Raw genomic sequence first — 20,150 nt, 5'->3', positions numbered from 1 at the left:
CAAATTTGGTCAACAAATCTGCCCCTGTGTCTACTCACTGGCCAGTATTCAATGCTCCCGATTCACAGTTTTTTCGGCTAATCTGGCTTTTTTCACTCCTTGCGGTGAATTTTTTTCAGTGAAAATATGAATCGAAAGCGAACAGTGAATGCCAGCCAGTTCTCCGTTTCATGCTTGCTGCAGTTCGCTGGTGTATTTCAATGGGCTTTTCACTGGGATTCGCTGAGAGTGTATTCAATGCTAGGATGGAGAATTGCTTTCTCAATTGATTTTCGCCATGATTCTCCATTTTACATTCGTCATCTTTTTTAGGTGAACTGGAATGTGATCTTTTAAAATAAAGGATTTTTTTTTCTGTGAAGGGGCATGCTATTTTTATTCATGTGCTTGCAGCACAAGAATATATTTTACTTTTCTTTTTTTTTTAAACAATATATATATATAATTATTTTTTTTAACATATTCGCCAGCAGGGGGCCGGGAGCCGCTCATTAATATTCATATATTTACTGCACTCTGGTCCCGGCTTGTTACGTGCGGGACCAGAGGAGGGTGTCCCTACCCCTGCCCTCCGTGCTAGCATTCCCGGAGGGCAGCCTCTGCTGCCTGTGCCCCGGGAGCCCTCCCCCATAAATAATGAGGCTTACATCTCCCTGCCTGCCTCTGTCCCCCGGCGGCGGGTTAAAATTCGCCAGCAGGGGCTGCAAGCCCCTGCTGCATTGAATAGGGTGACAGGGAGGGCTGGCAGCGAATGCTACAGCCCTCCTGAACCCTGCGAATGTGCATGGAGAAAAAAATCATTGAATTCTCCCCACTGCATCATGCCAAAAGCTCAGCTGAGTAGACAGCTCTCAGATGTTAATTCCTCTTTCGCTTTTCATTCAAAATGTCCAATACCGGGTGTTAGTAACAATACGATCAACTCATTTTGACTCTGTTCTGTTAGCCCAGGACAGGCCAACATGTGGCTCTCCAGATGTTGTGAAGCTACAAATCCCAGCATGCCTTGCAACAGTTTTAACACTCCCTTTATAGCAAAACTGTGGCAAGTCATGATGGGCTTTGTAGTTTGACAACATCTGGAGAGCCACAGGTTGGCCAGGCCTGTGTTAGCCAGTTTCAATTAACATTCACAAACCACTCCATAACTATAACCTCCCTTTATACTCACCATGTGAGGCTTACTCACCATGCTTTCTGCTCTGCCCATGTGGTAGGCCTGAGTAATCCCTACTGCAGTCTGACCAGATCACCACTGATGTCAGGATAAATAATAGCAGCAGTTTCACTGCAGTATCAGTTACTTCAGCATCAAATAGAATACGAAAACATAAATCCATTTGAGCAATTTTGCATCAACCATGCGAAAAATGAAACCTCATTGTCTGTCACCAAACTATAAAATAATTCATCCTCTGAAAAAGTTTAGCTTTAAGAGACTTCTTTTGTACATCCTGGAACTGCATGAATAAGTATTTATTATCAAGTGTCTATCACAGCCAGACTGTCAAAATTCATCACCGCTCCTTCCTGGTGCAGGATAAAATGTCAGGGTTTATTACGATGTGTTCCAATAATTTTTTTCCCATAACCTATTTAAAAAATATGTATTTTATGTTCATAATGTGCATTTCGATTTATGATTATTTATAACAGTACCGGAGATAAATGCATCCTGAACTTCAAACCATGTGGTCTGTTTGGGAAGGAGCTGCACAGAGTAGAAGGATATATTCAAGACAAGAAGTAAGTTTCAGTCAACTGTTTTCTTTTGTTTCATAATTGGATATGGGGATGGAAAATGGCTTCACCTCATTCGACACAACTGCCCGTAAATGACCACTTTCCTTATTCTCCTAGGATATTCCTTATTTTCTTGTGTAGACAAACTGTGCTATACACTGCTTATGAAATTATCCTTTTAAGGGTCTTTAATGATCTCCAGAATCTGCAGACCCATACTACTTTACCCAGACACGTTCTTCTACTTCAATATTTTATATTTTATTTGTGTTAGAGTTTGTGGTATCCAGGGTGATAACCCTTGGTGATTTTTTTTGGGCGGCCTATTAATCTCCGCAACAGAAAATTATTCTGTATAGAACTTGCATCTACTTACCTGCCTACCACATTCTAAGGTGCACACAAGCTTCACGTTTTTTAGGAAACATCCCTAAAATAAATACGTTCCTTGTTTTTCGTTTTTTTTGTAGCTTGGGCTATATTTCAGAAAATTTGATTTTAGGAAACATTAACATGATCATTTCAGAGTTTAACCAGTCTTTTTTTTATTCACTTAAAGTTTCTGTTCTCCTGAAATTAAAACCCATCTGGTTCTGTAAAGCAGTGTAGCCTCTTTTTTGTTTAGCAGCGGTGAATTATGATGGTTACGTATAATATATATCTAGTCTGTGTCATTAAGCTAAAAAGAGAACTCCTTCATCTTGACTGTCACAGCTTGGAATAACTTACTAAACCTCCATCAAATTGATCTAAATTTACATTTCTTCAGTTTGTTACTTTTTATGTTTCAGAAAATGGTCCCTGAAATAAATGTAATGCCCCTGATTTAACTCTGAGATTTGTGTAGGGAAACCAGCCTAGATCCTGGTAGTTGTGGAGTGATGGTAGGTGAGTGTTGTAGTTGGGGGTGTCTGGTCTGTGACAGATGGGGCATCAGCTGGGAGTGTTTGTATGGCAGTTGGAGCTATCTGATAATGGTGAGCGAAAGTGTGCCCAATGGTGAAACAGGCAAAAGGGGTGGTCAATCTGTTTGACAGGGTTTCTGGAAGTGCCTATTTTTTTTTTTTTTTTTTTTTTTTTAGTATATACGAACTAAAAATGAAATCTTCTATTTGTGAGCATTTGTATCAGACCGAAAAATGGCATGGAACCTTAAAAGGCTATTGTAGCAAAAATGATGGCTGATAGAAGGAAAGGGGCCTAATGGGGTAATTTAGGTTTGGAAGTAGTCTCTGTTAGTTGGCAGGATGGAGTGTGCCATGTGTTGTCTACAAGAAGAGAAAGTGAGTGCGGTAGTTCAACGGCAAAAGGAAAGCTTGTGAGATGTGGTGTGGGCAGGGCCACAATAGCCTTAGTGATACTCATTCCATGCTAGCCCAATAGCCAAAATAATGCTGGGGTTCAAATAAATGGGCTGTCTGGGTGATGAAGCATGGACTAGTGTGTTTTCCAGATGGTGGTGCACCCTTTTGCAGAGTTGCGCCAGCTTTTACCATGAAACATACTGTAATAGAAATGTACGGGTAGTTTTTTTTGCATGTGTTTTTTTTAATATTCCCTTTAGTGCACAGGAGTAAAAAGTTCTACTGTGATACTAATGCACTTTAAAAAAAAATTAAGAACGGAACCAGTTCCTCTTGCAGATTTTGTGAGGAGGAACAGCAGAAATGCCATAGAAAGCCTTCCCCGACATTTTATTAACCTGTCAAGACATGACAAACTGGCCTTGAAAACATGATACCCACGTAGCAGATGTGTTCTGTCCAAAATTCAGCTGCTGCATTTGGCATTTGCTTTTTTCTGTAGAAAACTGTCCAGAAGAGAAACGGCTTTTTTTCCTTATGCCAGCACATGTCACTCATTTATACTGACCGTGATTAAGGGTATATTTATACCCATATACAATATATTGCAGCTGTAACTGGATTCAATGTTGAATCTAGAGCAACTGTTTCTAGATGCCTAAATACTAGAATCTGATAACATAAGAGCTGCCTTACTAGTGATGGAGTACCTGTTCCCTTAGTTATTGTTCTGTATGGATCAATCCCCTATTTGTGTTCAATATTGCCAAGTAAATGGTATTTCTCCAAAAAGGATACCTGGGATTTCAATTTTAGTCAGTTTTATTAATGTTTTTATTTTAACCTCAGATTTTCTGCAATTATTATGTTTGTACAGTAGGATGAAATGTGTTCACGCTGCTTTCCAGATTTGTTTGACATAATAGATAATAGAAATAACAATAAATTGTAATGAGTCCATAATCTATTGACAGGTTAGTGAATTTATTACAATAGACTGAGAACCAGAACACTAATGTTTTTGTTACCTGTTGGACTGTAGTTTTTCTTTACACCTGTTCGCAGTAAGAAGAAGCTCTGTATGATATATGGGAAGTGGACAGAGTGTTTGTGGAGTGTGGATCCAGCTGCGTATGAAGCCTATAAGAAGTCAGAAAAGAGAGGAGGGGAACAGAAAAAATACAAACAGGTGAGTGGTCTGGTCCATGGCTGGATGGCCTGGAGTTTACACCAAACACAGAATTATTCCCACAGGAACCAGGTGAAGGTGTCATAGTGGTGATGCTTTTAAAGGGGGATGGGGAAAATAAGTGAGATGGAATTCATTTGTTCAGACTTACTTTTGTGAATAAGAAAAAAAAGTGTTTGTATGAAAGTAAAAATTGTATTTCTTTGTAAAATACTGTATGACTATTCTAAAATATAGCTTTCTTTCACGTAGTACTGCTGCAAGGCACAGCCATAGCATTATATTAGGAATCCGCACTCAAAATATATTTTTTGGACAGTATCTTGAGGAATTACCATTCTCACAGACCATTTACCCTGATAAAGCCGTTGTGTCCTGTTCTCTGGTAAACTGTGTGAGGGATTCTCAGTTCTGGTACTCTATTATGAGTTCAAGCTGTGAGAATATCCATTTGTGGCACAATCACTAGCAGAACATAAATATATAGTGTATCCACCAAGGGAGATGTGTGAGTATCGTGCAGATTGTACAAGTCACAGTCTTCCATCTTCTTGGTTAGTCATGACTCTTTCAACATCTCCAGTTTGTGTTTGCAGACTGAAGAAACTGTGAATCCAGAGGCTGATGAAGCAGATGATATGCCAGAGGTACAAGAGACTGTGCAGGTCATATCTGGTAGTAAACTGCTTTGGAGGATCAGTTGTCGACCTCAAAATTCTTCCCAGGTTAGTCCTGAACAGATTCTTTAGGGGGATATTTGACATTTCTCAGAACTAAATCACAGCTTTTGTGACAGGTAGAATGTATTGTTTTCACTCCTTCGTAAACATCCAGATAAAAATGCCTCTTTGACATTTCATAACACTTTCCATTTCATCACGTATAAGCTAGAAAGTGCTGACTAAAAAACGTACCATAGATGCATTGGAAGGAGAAATAACATAAAATTCTGTGACACATTTGTATGATTCACCCCTTTCCTTAATGCCTTAAAATTCTGCCATCATCTTATGATCTGCTCAAGAATGCAGTCTACATTTGTGTATGGCTATTGTCTAGTCCACTAGGTAAAATACATTCATTTCAATAGTCGAAATCTAAAAACTAAGAGTGCTGCTTTTTCTTTTTGTTTTAAAATGTAGTTGAAATTTTATTTGGGCATCAAGATATGATGTGGCCCATTGATCTAATAACAGTGTAAGTGGCTAAAAACAGCAGAGTTAACCATAATCCGTATATTATGCATTACATAAAATGTGCTTGGAAGATTGGCCGCCATTGTGTGACCATTCTTTCACCATGTTAACAGTCTGCTCTTTGGTAATGTATAGCTGTGTACACACAGTGCAATATCTCTGTCAATATGGTCGCTGAGCGACCATATTTCCAGCGATTTGTTTGTGCTGCAGCGATAAATCGCTGCGTGCGCTCTCCCGTTTTCATCCCCCTAATGGTTGCTGGTCAGCTGTTTCCCTCTGCGGCTCCCCCAGCAAAGCCTCCTGTTAATCAGCAACCATCTCTGGTCGCTAATGAAAACTGGACACTGAGCAATATATTGCACCGTGTGTACACAGCTTTCAGCTTTGCTACCCCCACATAACCAAAGTGATTGTTTGTTTGTAACACACTAGGATTGACCTACAAGCTTAAGCTTTCCATATTCAGGCTAGGAAATCTCCATTCACTTGGAGTCACACACACCCCCCTTCCCCCCCAACCACTGCATCAGACTATCAATCACTGACTGTCTGTTGTTATACTTTGTCCGCCATTGTAGACCCTTATTGAGCATGTACCGAACATTGGTACTTTGCAGCATGCCCTGCAAGAACGTCAGGACATGAATCCGGTCCCCTGTCACTTGCCTCATTGTAGATTTATTTGCTTGAATGCCAGCAACACGCTGTAATTCTAATGTTTTGACTTTACCATCAAGATGTACAACTTCACCAGCTTCGCTGTGGCTCTTAATGAGATAGACAAAGACATGGAGTCCATATTGGCCCCAACAGACTGCCGTTTAAGACCAGACATTAGACACATGGAGACTGGGGATTTAGGTAAGTGTTCAAGTATGCCTGTGACATTCTTTTTATGTTTTTAAATTCATTTTTATTTTTGGTACTTGTTCCCTAGCACGGCGCCCGTCGTGATACCCCCACTATCCACGTTGGCGTGGAGTTGATTTTATATAGTGTGGCGAGCGCAGCGAGCCACCGAGCCCGAAGCGTGGCAAGCGCAGCAAGCCCCGCGAGGGGACGCGTAATATCTCTGAAGTAATGCGCGTCCCCTCGCGGGGCTCGCCACGCTTCGGGCTCTGTGGCTCGCTGCGCTTGCCACACTACATAATATCAACTCCACGCGAGCGTGGATAGTGGAGGTATGATGGACGCGACCGACGCGATTTTAGGGCTATTTTTAGCCTTTTCCCCGACAATTAAAAAATTGCGTCCATCGCATGCCTTAAGTTAATGGACGCGATTTTATATAGGGAACAATGTTAAATGGTCCAATGGACCTGATTTTTCATTGTATACCCACCCTTATGGGTATTTTACATGACAAATGCCCCCCCATTGTTAACGCCACCCCACGATGAATGGCAACCTGAAGCGTGGCGAGCGGCGGTGGTACGCGTCCTCCGACCTTTTCATACCCCCACTATCCACGTTGGTGTGGAGTTGATTTTATATAGTGTGGCGAGCCACCAAGCCCGAAGCGTGGCAAGCCCCGCGAGGGGACACGTAATATCTGTGAAGTAATGCGCGTCCCCTCGCGGGGCTCGCCACGCTTTGGGCTCGGTGGCTCGCTGCGCTTGCCACACTACATAATATCAACTCCACGCCGGCGTGGATAGTGGGGGTATGAAAAGGTCGGAAGACGCGTACCGCCGCCGCTCGCTGCGCTCGCCACGCTTCGGGTTGGCATTCATCGTGGGGTGGCGTTAACAATGGGGGGCATTTGACCCATCAGGGTTGGGAAACAATAAAAATTGGGGTCTGGGGGCCATTTAACATTGGGGCCAATGTAAAATCGTCTCTCAGCGATTTGGTTGCATGCGATGCGATCAACGAGATTTTTTTGGGTCCCGATGGATACAATTTTTATCGCTGGCGCCGTGCTAGGAAACAAGTACCTTATTTTTTTATTCAAGCATGACCAATGTCTTTATCTATATGAGTTGTACACATGTGTGGAAGTAAGTGGCAAACAGGCAAACTTGACTGCAACGGTATAATTATGCTGGTTTATTATGCAAATGCATGCATAGGTAATTGTGCATCACACAGTTAAATGTTTGTAAAATAAAAACCTGTATTTGCCATTTTGGTATTGTCAAATAATCAGTGGGTCCTGCATGTACATTTTAGCTTTGTACAGAACAGGGCAGCAAAAACACTTCCAGGCGGAAACTTTTTATGGATGTGAAGCATCTCCCAGGCCTCAAAACTCTTTTTCTTCTCTAAAGGGGCAGCCAACCCTTTCCATTCAAAATACATGAAAAAGTTTCTCCTCACACCGTAAAGTAGATAGAGGAACAGTCTGGACTCTCATTTGGAGCACACAATTTTGCAGCTACAGAGGCAATAAACATTTTGTCATACTTGCCGACTTTGTAAAACTCCTCTCTGGGCTTTGCCCGGAGAGGAGAGAAAGAGGGGGCGGGGCGAGGCTGACATAAACAAGCCCCGCCCCCATGACAGGCACCAGCATCAATTTGCGGGTCCGTGTATGGGGGGAGGGGCTAAAATGAAGCAAAATGACGCAAATCGCGTCATATTAGCCCTGCCTCCTCCCCGTGGACCCGCAAAAATACGGAGTTTATTACCGTGGGGAAGGGGGGAGCCAGGGCTCCAGCGAAAATGCGGGAGACTTGCCCACCTCCCCGGGTGGGCCTGGTGGGGACCCGATTTGCGGGACTCTCTCGGCCATTCCGGGAGGGTAGGCAAGTATGCATTTTGTTAATTGGTGCATCTATATATAAAATAAGAAAGTCCTTCCAAATCCAACAGGTTTGGGTGTCCCTTAAAATGTTGAGAAACATCTCCATTTTGTTATTACTGATATAGATTTCTCCTACTAAAAAGCATCACTTAGAAAGTTTTGTTGCAGTTATCTCTCCTTATGTCCAGGTGGGCCATTCCAATGCCAATAGTCCAAGCCATTATTCCAATCCAGCTGTAAATCTGCTCCCACCACGCTACATGCCACCTAGTTCTGTACCCTGCACAATTACCCATGCTTTATTTGTCAATCTGTCCATGTGCTGGCCAGTAAATTTGATTCTTATTTTTTCTCATGAAGTGAAGGCTTAGGCTTCCATTTCAGCCCAATAATCTGGTTTCCCAGGAGTGGAAGATTTAGTATTTGGGCCTCAATATAGATCAGATTTTTTTTTTTTTTGTAATGGGATCCCATAGTCAATGATCTGTGGTGGTAGCTCATATTCTTGTTGTAGGTGAAAGGATTTTATTACCAAGAAATATTTCTCTAGGAATGTACCTACATCTGTTTATTTCTTATACAGCCAATATTGGAGATTTGCTGCTTGATTGTATTGTCCTATATAGGTAGATTGAGCTTTTCATTACATTTAAAATTTTAGAGCATAAGTCTAATTTTCAGGGGTTTTTTTTGCGTTATTCTTGCAAAGTTACCAAGTGTTCACAATTGCCCAAAACTAACACGTAAAAATGCAGTGAAGTGGGTAAAGCATCCTAGAGCATGGGACTACTTTAAGGAGATTCACTGTTTACATGTAGTTTATAACTGTAGACGGTCCAAACCACTCTATAGAAAAAAATTTGAAAGTCCCTCGCCATGCGCGTATAGGTTGCCAATGGGAATGTCTCTCTTAAGGTGTCCTCACACCTTCAAATGAATACAAATTCAAGAAGTGTGAGAGATGTCCCCTTCAGCCCACGAATAGAAGGAAAAGGAGTGCAGAGTGAATGTATGGTCCTTAGTGGGTTGTATCATTCCTCTTCCCTGATATACCTGTCTCCAATAATTAGTGTGTGAGATAGGGTAATAAAAAGGGACAAAATGTAGAGGAGGTATACGTCCCTCAATAGGGGGTATCGATCCACTTATCCAATTCACTCATCTCAGACAACCAATATATATTGGTTTTCTTACGGGATCCCCAGCGTTCCTTATGAACTATTCACATCGGTATTCATAGGGAAATATTAAAGAGAGATTTCATATACTGTAGTGCAATTATATCCTCTTTTAATATAGGCAATATAAAACAAATTTAAAAAGTCAGCAGGGCAGTAAAGGAGTAAACCGATTGTAATTACCAGAGGTATATGAGAACTTTTGTAGAGAAATTCTCACATATAGCATCAACGATATCCCAGGATCTGTCTGGTTTCAGTCCAAATGATGTCTCCAGCTATGGTAAGAAAATATGTCTTCCTCCACTGGCCTCTCTGCACCATTGGGGGTGTTGCTGCTGGGAGCAGAGAGGCCAGTGGAGGATGGTTTTTTCGTTGTTCTGAAGACACATCACCTCGCATGTGCCGGCAGCAGGAAAAATCATTCGATGATCGCTGACCATCGAATGATTTTCCCTGCCTTTGCAAATATAAATCAGTGGAGACCGACTTATATTTGCAGGCAGCAGGATGAAGACAGGGCGGAAGGCCACCCGCCCCCCGGCACACTTCACCGCGCCCGCATTTACATGGGAGAGCCCAGTGTTTTCATGGGAACACCCATTAAACGCTGGGTGTTCCCATGGCCCAACACCGCCACTGCCCTCGTTCGCCTTCCTCCCAGCTGTGAATGGGCCGGCCACAATGTACATTGCAGAGGCCGCTCATAGCAGGGGTTTACACATGCGCAAACCCCACCCATCGGGGCAGGGGCCAAATTCGACTCCGACCCAATATTTCACTATATTCTCTTTATTGCCATTAAACATAAAGGTTATAATATTGCCTTGTCTAACTTATTTCTATGCTTTGCAGAAAATAGGTGGGTCACCCATTTCTGTTTTATCTTTGAATTACTGCTTGAGGGGGGAGGGGTATTCAATCTTTGACTATTTTTCAAACAGCCTGAAAAATCTGAATTTTTCGATGATTTTCGGTTGAATTTACATTCGATCTTTTCAAACCAACTGTCAGTTTTTTTGACTTACGAAAAAATTGGCAAGGCCAGAAAACATGTGGATCAGTGAATTACTCAGAAAATGGCTTCATTGAATAGGGATGTCTGGATTTTTAAGCTAGTTGAAAAAAACTGACAGCGTTGAATACCCCCTTTGGTCTGATATCCGCTTTCCTATTGTATTTGAACTGATGGCCATCTACATATCAGCTTGTACCCCAAATTCTGTTTAGAAATCTAAGAAAGTCCTAACGCACTGCATTTTTCTTCCAGATCAGGCTAGCAATGCAAAGGAAAGGTTAGAAGAGAAGCAGAGGGCAGCCAGGAAGGAACGGGCTAAAACGAATGAAGAATGGAGGACAAGGTATATATTATTTTACAGCGCAGAACTGCATTGCTTTTTTGTTTGGAGTGGACTTAAATGCCTAGGTCAGTGGTTCCCAAACTGTATGCTGTGGCACCCTGGGGTGTCTCGGGACACATGCAGGGGTGCCCTGGGTTGGTGGGACAGGACCAAATCAAATAATTTATGGACAATGTAATGGGCAAAACCAGTGCGGTTGCACCTCTTCCCTGTCAGCACTTCACCCTCTTCCCATTCTCATCTCTGTTCGCATATTACCCTTTTTCTTTCTTCTCTATGTCCGCATCTCACCCTGTTCCCTTACCCTCTTTGTCCAGATCTTGACTTCTTCTGATCGCCATTCTATCTGCATATGAGCAATTTCCCTTTTCCGGTGTCTGACTTGCACCATCTTCTCTTCTCCGTTCTGTCTGCATTCCACCTTTTTCTATGGTGTCTCTGTCCAGATCTCAACCTTTTCCATTCTCCTCTCTATCCTCCTGAAATGCTCTATTCTCTGACTTTTTTGCATTTTTCTCTCTGCCATACGATTTAACCACAATTATTTGTTTTCCAGGTGGTTTACAATGGGGACTAATCCGCACACTAGGACTTCAGACTGGCTCTACAAAGGAGGATACTTTGATAGAAATTTCACAGACTGTCCTGACATTTATTGACCCCCAAGACTTTATCTTGTTTCTCTTCAGACCTAGGCACCATATCGACATTTGCACCGGAGCCAAGGCTCACTGACTGTGTTTGTGGGGATCCAGGCTTTACTTTCTTTTTGGAAACATTTTAGGAAAGGTTACTGTTCAGCAATCAGGGAATCCATTATTTAACTACTTTGGTTGCCGGAAATAAATAAATAAAATGTATGTGTAGGTTTGTATATGCGGTTAATATGCATATGCAGACACACAGATATTAATTTGTAGTCAACTGTTCAGGGATCAAAAAAATTACCAAATTATTAAGTTTTTATTTTAAATATATATATATATATCAAAGATGGTGGGGCACTCAGGGAGCTTCTTAATAGATAAATGCTTTATTGCATAATGGTTAACATCGACACATGTTTTGCGCCGAAGCTCGACCTCAGGGTAGGACGAGCTTCGGCTCGAAACACGTGTTGGTGTTAACCGTTATGCAATAAAGCATTTGTCTATTAAGAAGCTCCCTGAGTGCCGCCATCTTTGCCTTTTTCTATTTTTGGACCGGACCGGTCCCGGATAGACACTAGGGCAAGTTACATAATTTTATGCACGGAGTGCCGGATTACATCCCTTGTCAGCGTTTATCAGTCACCACTCATCAATGCTGGCCGGTGGCATACAACCACTGTGAGAATGTAATATAGGTAATTCGTATGCATTTAATAATTTTCAAATATCGAATCTCTTTACCAAATACAAAAATTATTATGCACACTCCTATCTGGCTACTGCCATTGGGAGACATATAATTGTTATTAATATTTTTCTGTTTAACACTGCTCACTCGGATACTTAAACAAAAGGGTGCTGCTTGGTATACGAACCCCAGAATCTCTCAACAAATTACTACCACAGTGGAAGAGACCATATCTTATTGGTAGACTACCGAAACTTCAGCAATGTATTCTGTTTCATGGATATACAGAAGCAGTTTTATTTGTGGCTTTATGCAGCCCCCTACTAAGTGATTGTGACCTTACTATCAAAAGGAAGAGATCTAGAAAAGTACATTTTAATATTAATAAATCATGCTTCAAGCTCAGCCTACAAAAGATCTGCTCATCTGACAAATGCTACATTGCAGTGATACAGTGATCATTGGCTGACAGCAGTAAACAAAGTCTCTGTATGACCTAGTCGCTTGGCTTGAGCATTCGATTCATTGTTTGGGTGTCATACATGTGTCTACGTGTTGTACACTGATCTGGACACTTATTTCATAGTTCAACTGTGTAGTCTGTCTATCACTTTTAGAAGTAATGTGTATAGCAACATATTAACATTTTTTATGTCCATTGAGTAGTGTGGGAGGAGGAACATTTTGACGCCAAGTAGTTCTGTCCCATTGTGTATATGATCATACAAGGAAGTTAAAAAAAAAAAAGATAAAGTGTGTCCGAACAACACAACAGTAACCTGTCAGTCACTGTTTCTAGCCAAGCTGTGATACTACATGGCAGTGTAGATTAATATATCTACATATACAGTACACATACATTCTATTACTTTTCTTGAAGAAAAGCATTCAGTCTGGTAAATTGAGCAAATGTATTTTCTTTCACACTTTCAAACCTCCATCTATTCAGATTTTTTTTTTAAATGAATATTCAATGCTTCCTCCTATGAACCAGCCTTATCCATTGCACCTAAGCGTAAATGTATCTGTGTGTTTGTATATGTGTATATAATGTGTGTATGTATAAATCACTAAATCCCTAATATTTTTGTAGCCATATTTAAGATGCATAAAAGCGGCTGTTAATTCACTGATCATAGACAATATAAAAGTTTTTTTGCAGTAATTATATATATATTTTTGTCTTGGCAGTTGATTGCAGCAGGATTCTTTTGGGAGGTAATTTGTGCTAATCAATGAGGTTTACTAGAATAAAAACATAAATCTGATTTTCATATTTCGTTATAAAACTCGCAGACATATGGTTCAGGAGAGCACTGGAAAAAGCATATTCAAAAGTGTAATTTTAATTTCCTAATAAATACTATTTATTCAGTTACATGTAAGCCATTGGCAGCTTCCAAACAAATGAGTGGCCAATACTTCATACACCTTAAAGAAAAAAACCTATTAGCACAGCAATCGCAACTAATAATTATGACAATAATAAAGACAGTAAGAAATAAGGGGGATTCCAATTGTGCCAAAAAATTGTCAGAGTAAAAAAATGTCTATAATAAGATTTTTATTTTTCACATATTCCCTACCCCTTCAAAAAAAAATTAAATAGTTTTTCTGTCAAAAACACATAGGATCCAGGATAATGAACCAGATCAATGTGTTTTCGCAATCACAAAAACAATTCATAAGGGAAATCCTCAATAATGCTGTGTCTGTCAGGGAAAATTGGATAGCAAACCTGGGGGATCCATTACAGAAAAATGAAAAGACAGACTAATGCTGTGTCCATACACAGGCTGATAATAATATTGATTCAACATCGAAGGCCACTGGGGGTCCTCATTCCGAGATAGTAGAAATAGACTATGCTGCACAGTCGATTTTTACATTGGATTCCGATGCCACTAGGCCACGTTTTGGGATCGAACAAGGATTGGGTGCTAGACAAAAACAAAAAGTCCGTCTCCTTGCGCTGTGAGTGTTCCAATGCGATTTCCAAACTTTTTTTCTCTCTCAAACTCCCAAATACGGATATGTGAAACAAGAAAAAAGTTGACAAATTTTGTAACCAAACAATATGAAAAGTAATTCTTCCTCCAGAATGTGTTGGGAAATGGATGGAAAGGGTGCTCCCAGAGTTTCCAGAAGGTCCCCAAGAGGTTTTTTTATGGGGTCACCTCACTCGTGTGTATAGATAGAAGCTTACATGTATGCTTACATATAACTAATATGACGACTCCTATAAAGGTATCTTTAACCAGGTACGGACTCCAACAATAATTATTTTCCAAATAAAAACCTTTTATTCCAGTAAAAAAACGGGCAATACCCACAATCCTCACAGCAATAATATCACACACTAGATGGAACCCGGGTAAGGTGTGAACACTTCAATGCTGTATGGTAGTGGTATGGCACCTCTAAAAATAGACACTTAGATCGATGCGTTTCTGCACACTGCGGTGCCTTTATCAAGATGTGTGTCTATAAGAAAAACATTTAACCATAAGACTGTTTTGGGTCTTAGATAAAAATAACATAGTAAAAATGCGCTAAATAGAATAGAATAGAATAGAATAGAATCAACTTTATTGGCCATGTGTGCTTGCGCACACTAGGAATTTTTTGTGGATTACAGTGCAGCATCAAGCAGGGATGAAAAGGGGGGGGAGGGAGACATTACATATATTACATAAAGACATTACAAGCATTTAATTTCTAGCTACGACTATGGTGGTCAGGTCACCAAGTAGGGACACGTTGTTTGGCTGTTGATATTGGGATTGTATTCGCTTTGGTTGGATTGTTCAGGTGATGGACGGCTAACGGAAAGAAGCTTCTTGCTGATCTGGACGTTTTGACGGGGATGGACCTGAACCGTCTTCTGGATGGTAGGATGTCGAACAGCTTGTGACCGGGATGCAGCTTGTCGTTTGCAATCTTCTCAGCACGTTTCCTTACCCTGGATGAGAACAGATCCCTTATCGGGGGGAGGTCGGTCCCTATGATCCTTTCCGCAGTCTTCACTACCCTCTGCAGTTTTTGTTTGTCGTTCTCGCTTGCGCCACCGTACCAGATTGTGATCGAGGAACATAAGACAGACTCCACGATGGCGGTGTAAAATACGCACAGCAGCTCCTTTGGGATGTTGAATTTCCTGAGTTGCCTCAGGAAGAACAGGCGCTGTTGGGCCTTTTTGATGTTTGTGGTTATGTTTAATCCCCATCTTAGGTCACTGGACATGGTTGGACATATCCTAATATGCAGGCAGAAAACATACCAGTAGCAGCAGGTCCTCTGAACGAAATTTCCAGTGGGGGACTGTTTCCACAGCTCCCTCCACGTATGAACAGAAAGCCGGCAGAACGCTGGCCTCTGTTTTCCTCTATTTATTGCCGCCGAAACCGGAAGTTCGGCATCGCGTCACTTCCGCCTCGGGCGGCTAGTATTCAGTGTACTTGTATAATGAGTACATATTGTGGCGGCCATTTTAAGTACTGGCGGTAATGCCCTTCTTTATATACATTAGGATATGATAGGGTTTAACATGTATTAAAACAAGTGGGATAGCCCCACGTATTCCCGCTAGAGAGGTGGGGATTCTTAACTATATTAGCTCCGCTTTTGTCAGTAGTTTGATTGTGCTGCCATATGATTAATAGGCTGCACACTTCAGGCGTGTAGCGGCGGCCATTTTTAACCCTGGCACTTATGCCATATCTTTCTAAATTTAGCAGAAATTGCTTTAGAAGAATAGAACTAAATATAAAAGCATAATGCTTACTCTAAAATCTCATGCTTGTTATAGTGCATTAGACTAAAAAGTGATTCTGGGGAATTTAGTAATTAGACCCTATGGTAATTTTTGTTTGAAGGGTTTTATGTCCCTTCTTTTGTATGGTAGTGGTTTCACACTGATACCCGAGTATCATCTAGTTTAACAAACCATATGAACATACAAAAAATATTAAAATACAACAAATATTAAAATATACCAAAAAAATACCGAAAAAATACACCAAAAAATTATATTACAAAAACCACTTTAATTCAAAATCAACATTGAGCCCAGAAGGGGCCAATGTCTTGAGATCGAAGATGTGCCTCATTTCGGTCTGGGCCAACCTAATGTCTCTGTTTTTAGTTCTCCAATTTTCTCGTACCCAGGCTATGGCACAGAACATTTTAATGCCATCGGTTTTACATTGATGTTTCTCCTTAAAATGTAATGAGAAGGGATGGGTGATATTCCCGTTTGAAATGTTGCGGACATGTTCAGCCCACCTAATTTTTACCTGACGTTTAGTCTTCCCTATATACGCTAAGTTACAAGTGCATACAATGGCATATATAACATAATTAGTGTGGCAAGTGATAAAATCTTTGATCTCTACAATGCCATCATTAATTTCAAACTTAGTGACTTTAGGTAGTGGAGACTTGCAAGCCCTGCACATCCTGCAATCTCCACACCTATAAAAGCCCTTGTTTCTCGGTAGGAATCTTTTGCCATCCATATGTAGGGCACTCGACACCAACCTATCTTTAATCGTCGGTGCCCTTTTATAGATAAACGTAGGTTTGGTAGGTAACAATTTTTTAAAAATCTCGTCCTTTAACAGAATATTCCAATACTTTTTAAATACCCCTTCAACTTGTCTGTGCCTCTTATGGTAGCCTGTGTTAAATGCAATAGTATAGTCTCTTTTTCTTATAGTCTGTTTTGGATTAGTATCTTTTTTTGTTTCTAAAAGGGAACTCCTCTCTACCCCATTTGATCTGCTATACTCTGTACATTATTATTTGGAAAAGAATTATTGTTGGAGTCCGTACCTGGTTAAAGATACCTTTTATAGGAGTTGTCATATTAGTTATATGTAAGCATACATGTAAGCTTCTATCCATACACACGAGTGAGGTGACCCCATAAAAAGACCTCTTGGGGACCTTCTGGAAACTCTGGGAGCACCCTTTCCATCCATTTCCCAACACATTCTGGAGGAAGAATTACTTTTAATATTGTTTGATTACAAAATTTGTCAACTTTTTTCTTGTTTCACATATCCGTATTTGGGAGTTTGAGAGAGAAAAAAAGTTTGGAAATCGCATTGGAACACTCACAGCGCAAGGAGACGGACTCTTTGTTTTTGTCTATTGTCCATTTAGATGGTCCGGTGACCGTCACATTTCTGTCATTTGCAGCTTCGAGTTTACAGCGCCATAGGTGAAATTGTTTTTTTGCTTCAGGATTTGGTGCTGCATAGCATAGTGCAATTTGCATTATGTTCTATGTGTTTTTGACTATATAGTCAAAAATTGATAGTGGAATCTACACTGTGGACACAGCATTAAGCTGAGGCCTATTCTAATACATAAACAAAACCTCTGTTCATTGTTCGGGTTTTTTCATTTGTTTTTAAACAAAGTTTAAAAATATTTCTCAATGGCATTGCTGCATACACACTATATACTATATACTATATATATATATATATATATATATATATATATATATATATATATATATATACAAATCCAAAAAAGCAGCACTCAAGAGGCGGTTGTTAGGTGAATAAACAGTCTGTATTAAAAGACTAGCTTTCGGGGTGTGACCCCCTTCATCACTACACTAAGACGGGAGTTCTATTTCACATGGAATGTTGCTATGGGCAACCAATTAGATACTATCTATTATTTTTTAAATGGGGCTATATAAATAAGAAGTAGATTCTGATTGGTTGCCCATAGCAACATCTCATGTAAAATAGAACTCCTGTCTTAGTAAATTTCCCCCTGTGGGGTTATTCAATCTTGGCTGAGATTTTCCCAGGTGAAAAAAAAAAGGGGGGGGGGGGGGGCAAAGATTCCCCAATTAGCATTCAATCACTGATGTTTTCGCCCATGCCATTTCAATTTTAGTTATTTTTTTCAAATTGGCACAGATGAAAGTGGCTGCAAATTCACCATGACCACATACAAAACAGTTGATTTGCGCGTTTTTTGCCAATGCTTCATTTTTCAACCAGGCAAACAAAATCAGCACGGGGATTGAATAGGATGAGTTAAATCCCACCTAAAAATGGGAGAAAAGTAAAGATTTTTCACCGGTAGAAAAATGTGCCCAGGATTGAATAACCTCTATGTGATATAGGCAGACAACAATATTGTTAACGATTTCCCTTGAACTCTCTGGAGCTACAGAATGAATGATATATTGAAAGCACACTGAACGATTTCTAAAGACTAAGATAAATTGTTTACCACTGACCAGCTTGTTTTATGGAAAATGTATTTTTATGTTTATTGTCAGTACACATTGAACGATATGCGCCTAGTTATAAATGACATAGGCATGGAAAGATGAGAGAGGGAGTCAATGACGATCCGCAGGAATGTGCATCGTTATCGTTCTATATTGCACAATCATTGTTGTGCATATAGGACCTTATTCTGGTCCATTCGCACAGGGACAATATTATCGTTTTGTGCACGTGCTGGGTGCCTGTGTCCACAGCGAATGAACTTTGCTGGGTGCACACACCCATTCTTGTGAATGGAGGGCTGTGGGTTGGCCCATCACCTTATGGTGGGGGGGGGGGGGGGGGCAGCTAACATCACTGGATGTCAGCTGCATGCCCACTTCCCTCTGAATGTGCACGTAAATCTAAGATTACTCTGAGCAACCTTAGATCTACAAGCACGATCCATATCATTTGATCATACGCGCATTGCAAATGGTGGGCCGGGGTACCACCATTCTCAAGGCTAGTTCACTTGCAAGGGTGCGAATTCGTATCTGAGCGGATGAACCAGAAGAAGGGTCATAGTGTGCCTTTATCACTTTTGGGGGTTATTCTGGTTGGATCGGTTCTGTCTGCGTTTGGACGGAACTTTGTTTTTGGCTTCTGCGCATGCGGACCATTCACTATGCGCATGTGCGACGACAGCACACCGCTCGCAAACGGACCTTTCCGATCAAAAACTCCTGTCCGCACGCACACGGTCAAAGTGGGCGTAATGTGGGCGTGTTTAGGGGAGAGGCCAGAAAAGTGGGCAAAACTGGGCGTACACTGGGGGTGTGTACTCAAACTGCACGGAGGGACATGGGCCTCACTCCGTGAGCGCTTGGGACATTTCTGGCCCAAAACAGTCAGACGCCAAAGAGTGCTCCATACCACTCTTAGACCTCCCACCTGAGTATGCCCACATTGGGTCTGCTAATTAATGCGAAACACACCTAAATTACATACACCTGACCGCAATATTAACAAATGCTGCAGGCTATTTAGTGAAATAGCTCAATTGAGTACCTGCAAGCCATACACAGCCCTGAAAGACATTGGAAGGTTCACATTCTACACTTGTAACCATTTCGAGGTAACATTTTTTATAATATTTATGACCACAAATACACATGTTTAAATATGTGGAATTAGGTTTATTTTAAGCATCTACAGCCTTAATGCAAGTGTGCCTGTCATCTTATGACAACAGGATACACAATTCATAGAAGTCGACATGTCTACTTTCTCAATGCAACACAAACATACACTTCACATTATTTACAGCATGCAAACAAACAACAAAAATATTACTAAAATACACATTGGGGGACACATAGATAGTGATAACATTTCTACATTAGTACACATTAAATAGACATGTAATGAGGGTTAAATTGTAGGTTAATTATGGGAGTCAAATGAGGTAATCCTAAGCAAATCAAACATCACACTTAAAATAATTAGAAAAATGTTAGAAGCCAACTTCAAAGAGATTTCCCTTTTGAAGTTGCCTTCTAGCAATTTTCCAATTATCTGAATAATTGCTGGTCCATACAAGTGACGCGTACGCTACCACTTCTGATCAGAGCAGTGCTCTGTCTCCAATCGCTAAGGGCAAGGACCGTCCGTGCACAGTAGCGTACGCTCATATGCACACCACTCCTCATTGTGCGGATGTTCTGTGGGCGGAAGAATGCGGTATTTGCTTGGATGGTCCGTACGCAAGGCGGTCATACCGAACCAACCAGAATAGGGGCCTTTGTGTGTACGGGGCTAGCCCTTTGTTCCATGGGCAACCAATCAAATAC

General features: G+C 40.9%; 1 protein-coding gene across 3 annotated transcripts in view; it reads left to right on the top strand.

Annotated features, from left to right (window-relative positions):
- Positions 1–11,764, top strand: part of OSBPL2 (oxysterol binding protein like 2) — a 105,825-nt gene extending 94,061 nt beyond the window's left edge. For all 3 annotated transcript variants that reach the window (XM_083146803.1, XM_083146804.1, XM_083146805.1), the window contains exons 9-14: positions 1,657–1,746; positions 4,113–4,236; positions 4,833–4,961; positions 6,173–6,296; positions 10,630–10,720; positions 11,277–11,764. In XM_083146803.1, the coding sequence (XP_083002929.1) occupies positions 1,657–1,746; positions 4,113–4,236; positions 4,833–4,961; positions 6,173–6,296; positions 10,630–10,720; positions 11,277–11,379 (661 nt within the window). In that variant the 3' untranslated portion in view covers positions 11,380–11,764. The remainder of the gene's footprint in view (positions 1–1,656; positions 1,747–4,112; positions 4,237–4,832; positions 4,962–6,172; positions 6,297–10,629; positions 10,721–11,276) is intronic.
- The last annotated feature ends 8,386 nt before the right edge of the window (positions 11,765–20,150 follow it).

The sequence above is a fragment of the Crinia signifera genome, chromosome 6 (genome assembly GCF_055691185.1).
Source record: "Crinia signifera chromosome 6, ASM5569118v1, whole genome shotgun sequence".
NCBI lineage: Eukaryota > Metazoa > Chordata > Amphibia > Anura > Myobatrachidae > Crinia > Crinia signifera.
The sequence above is the reverse complement of the archived record's forward strand: the minus strand, read 5'-3'. Positions and strand labels throughout refer to the sequence as shown.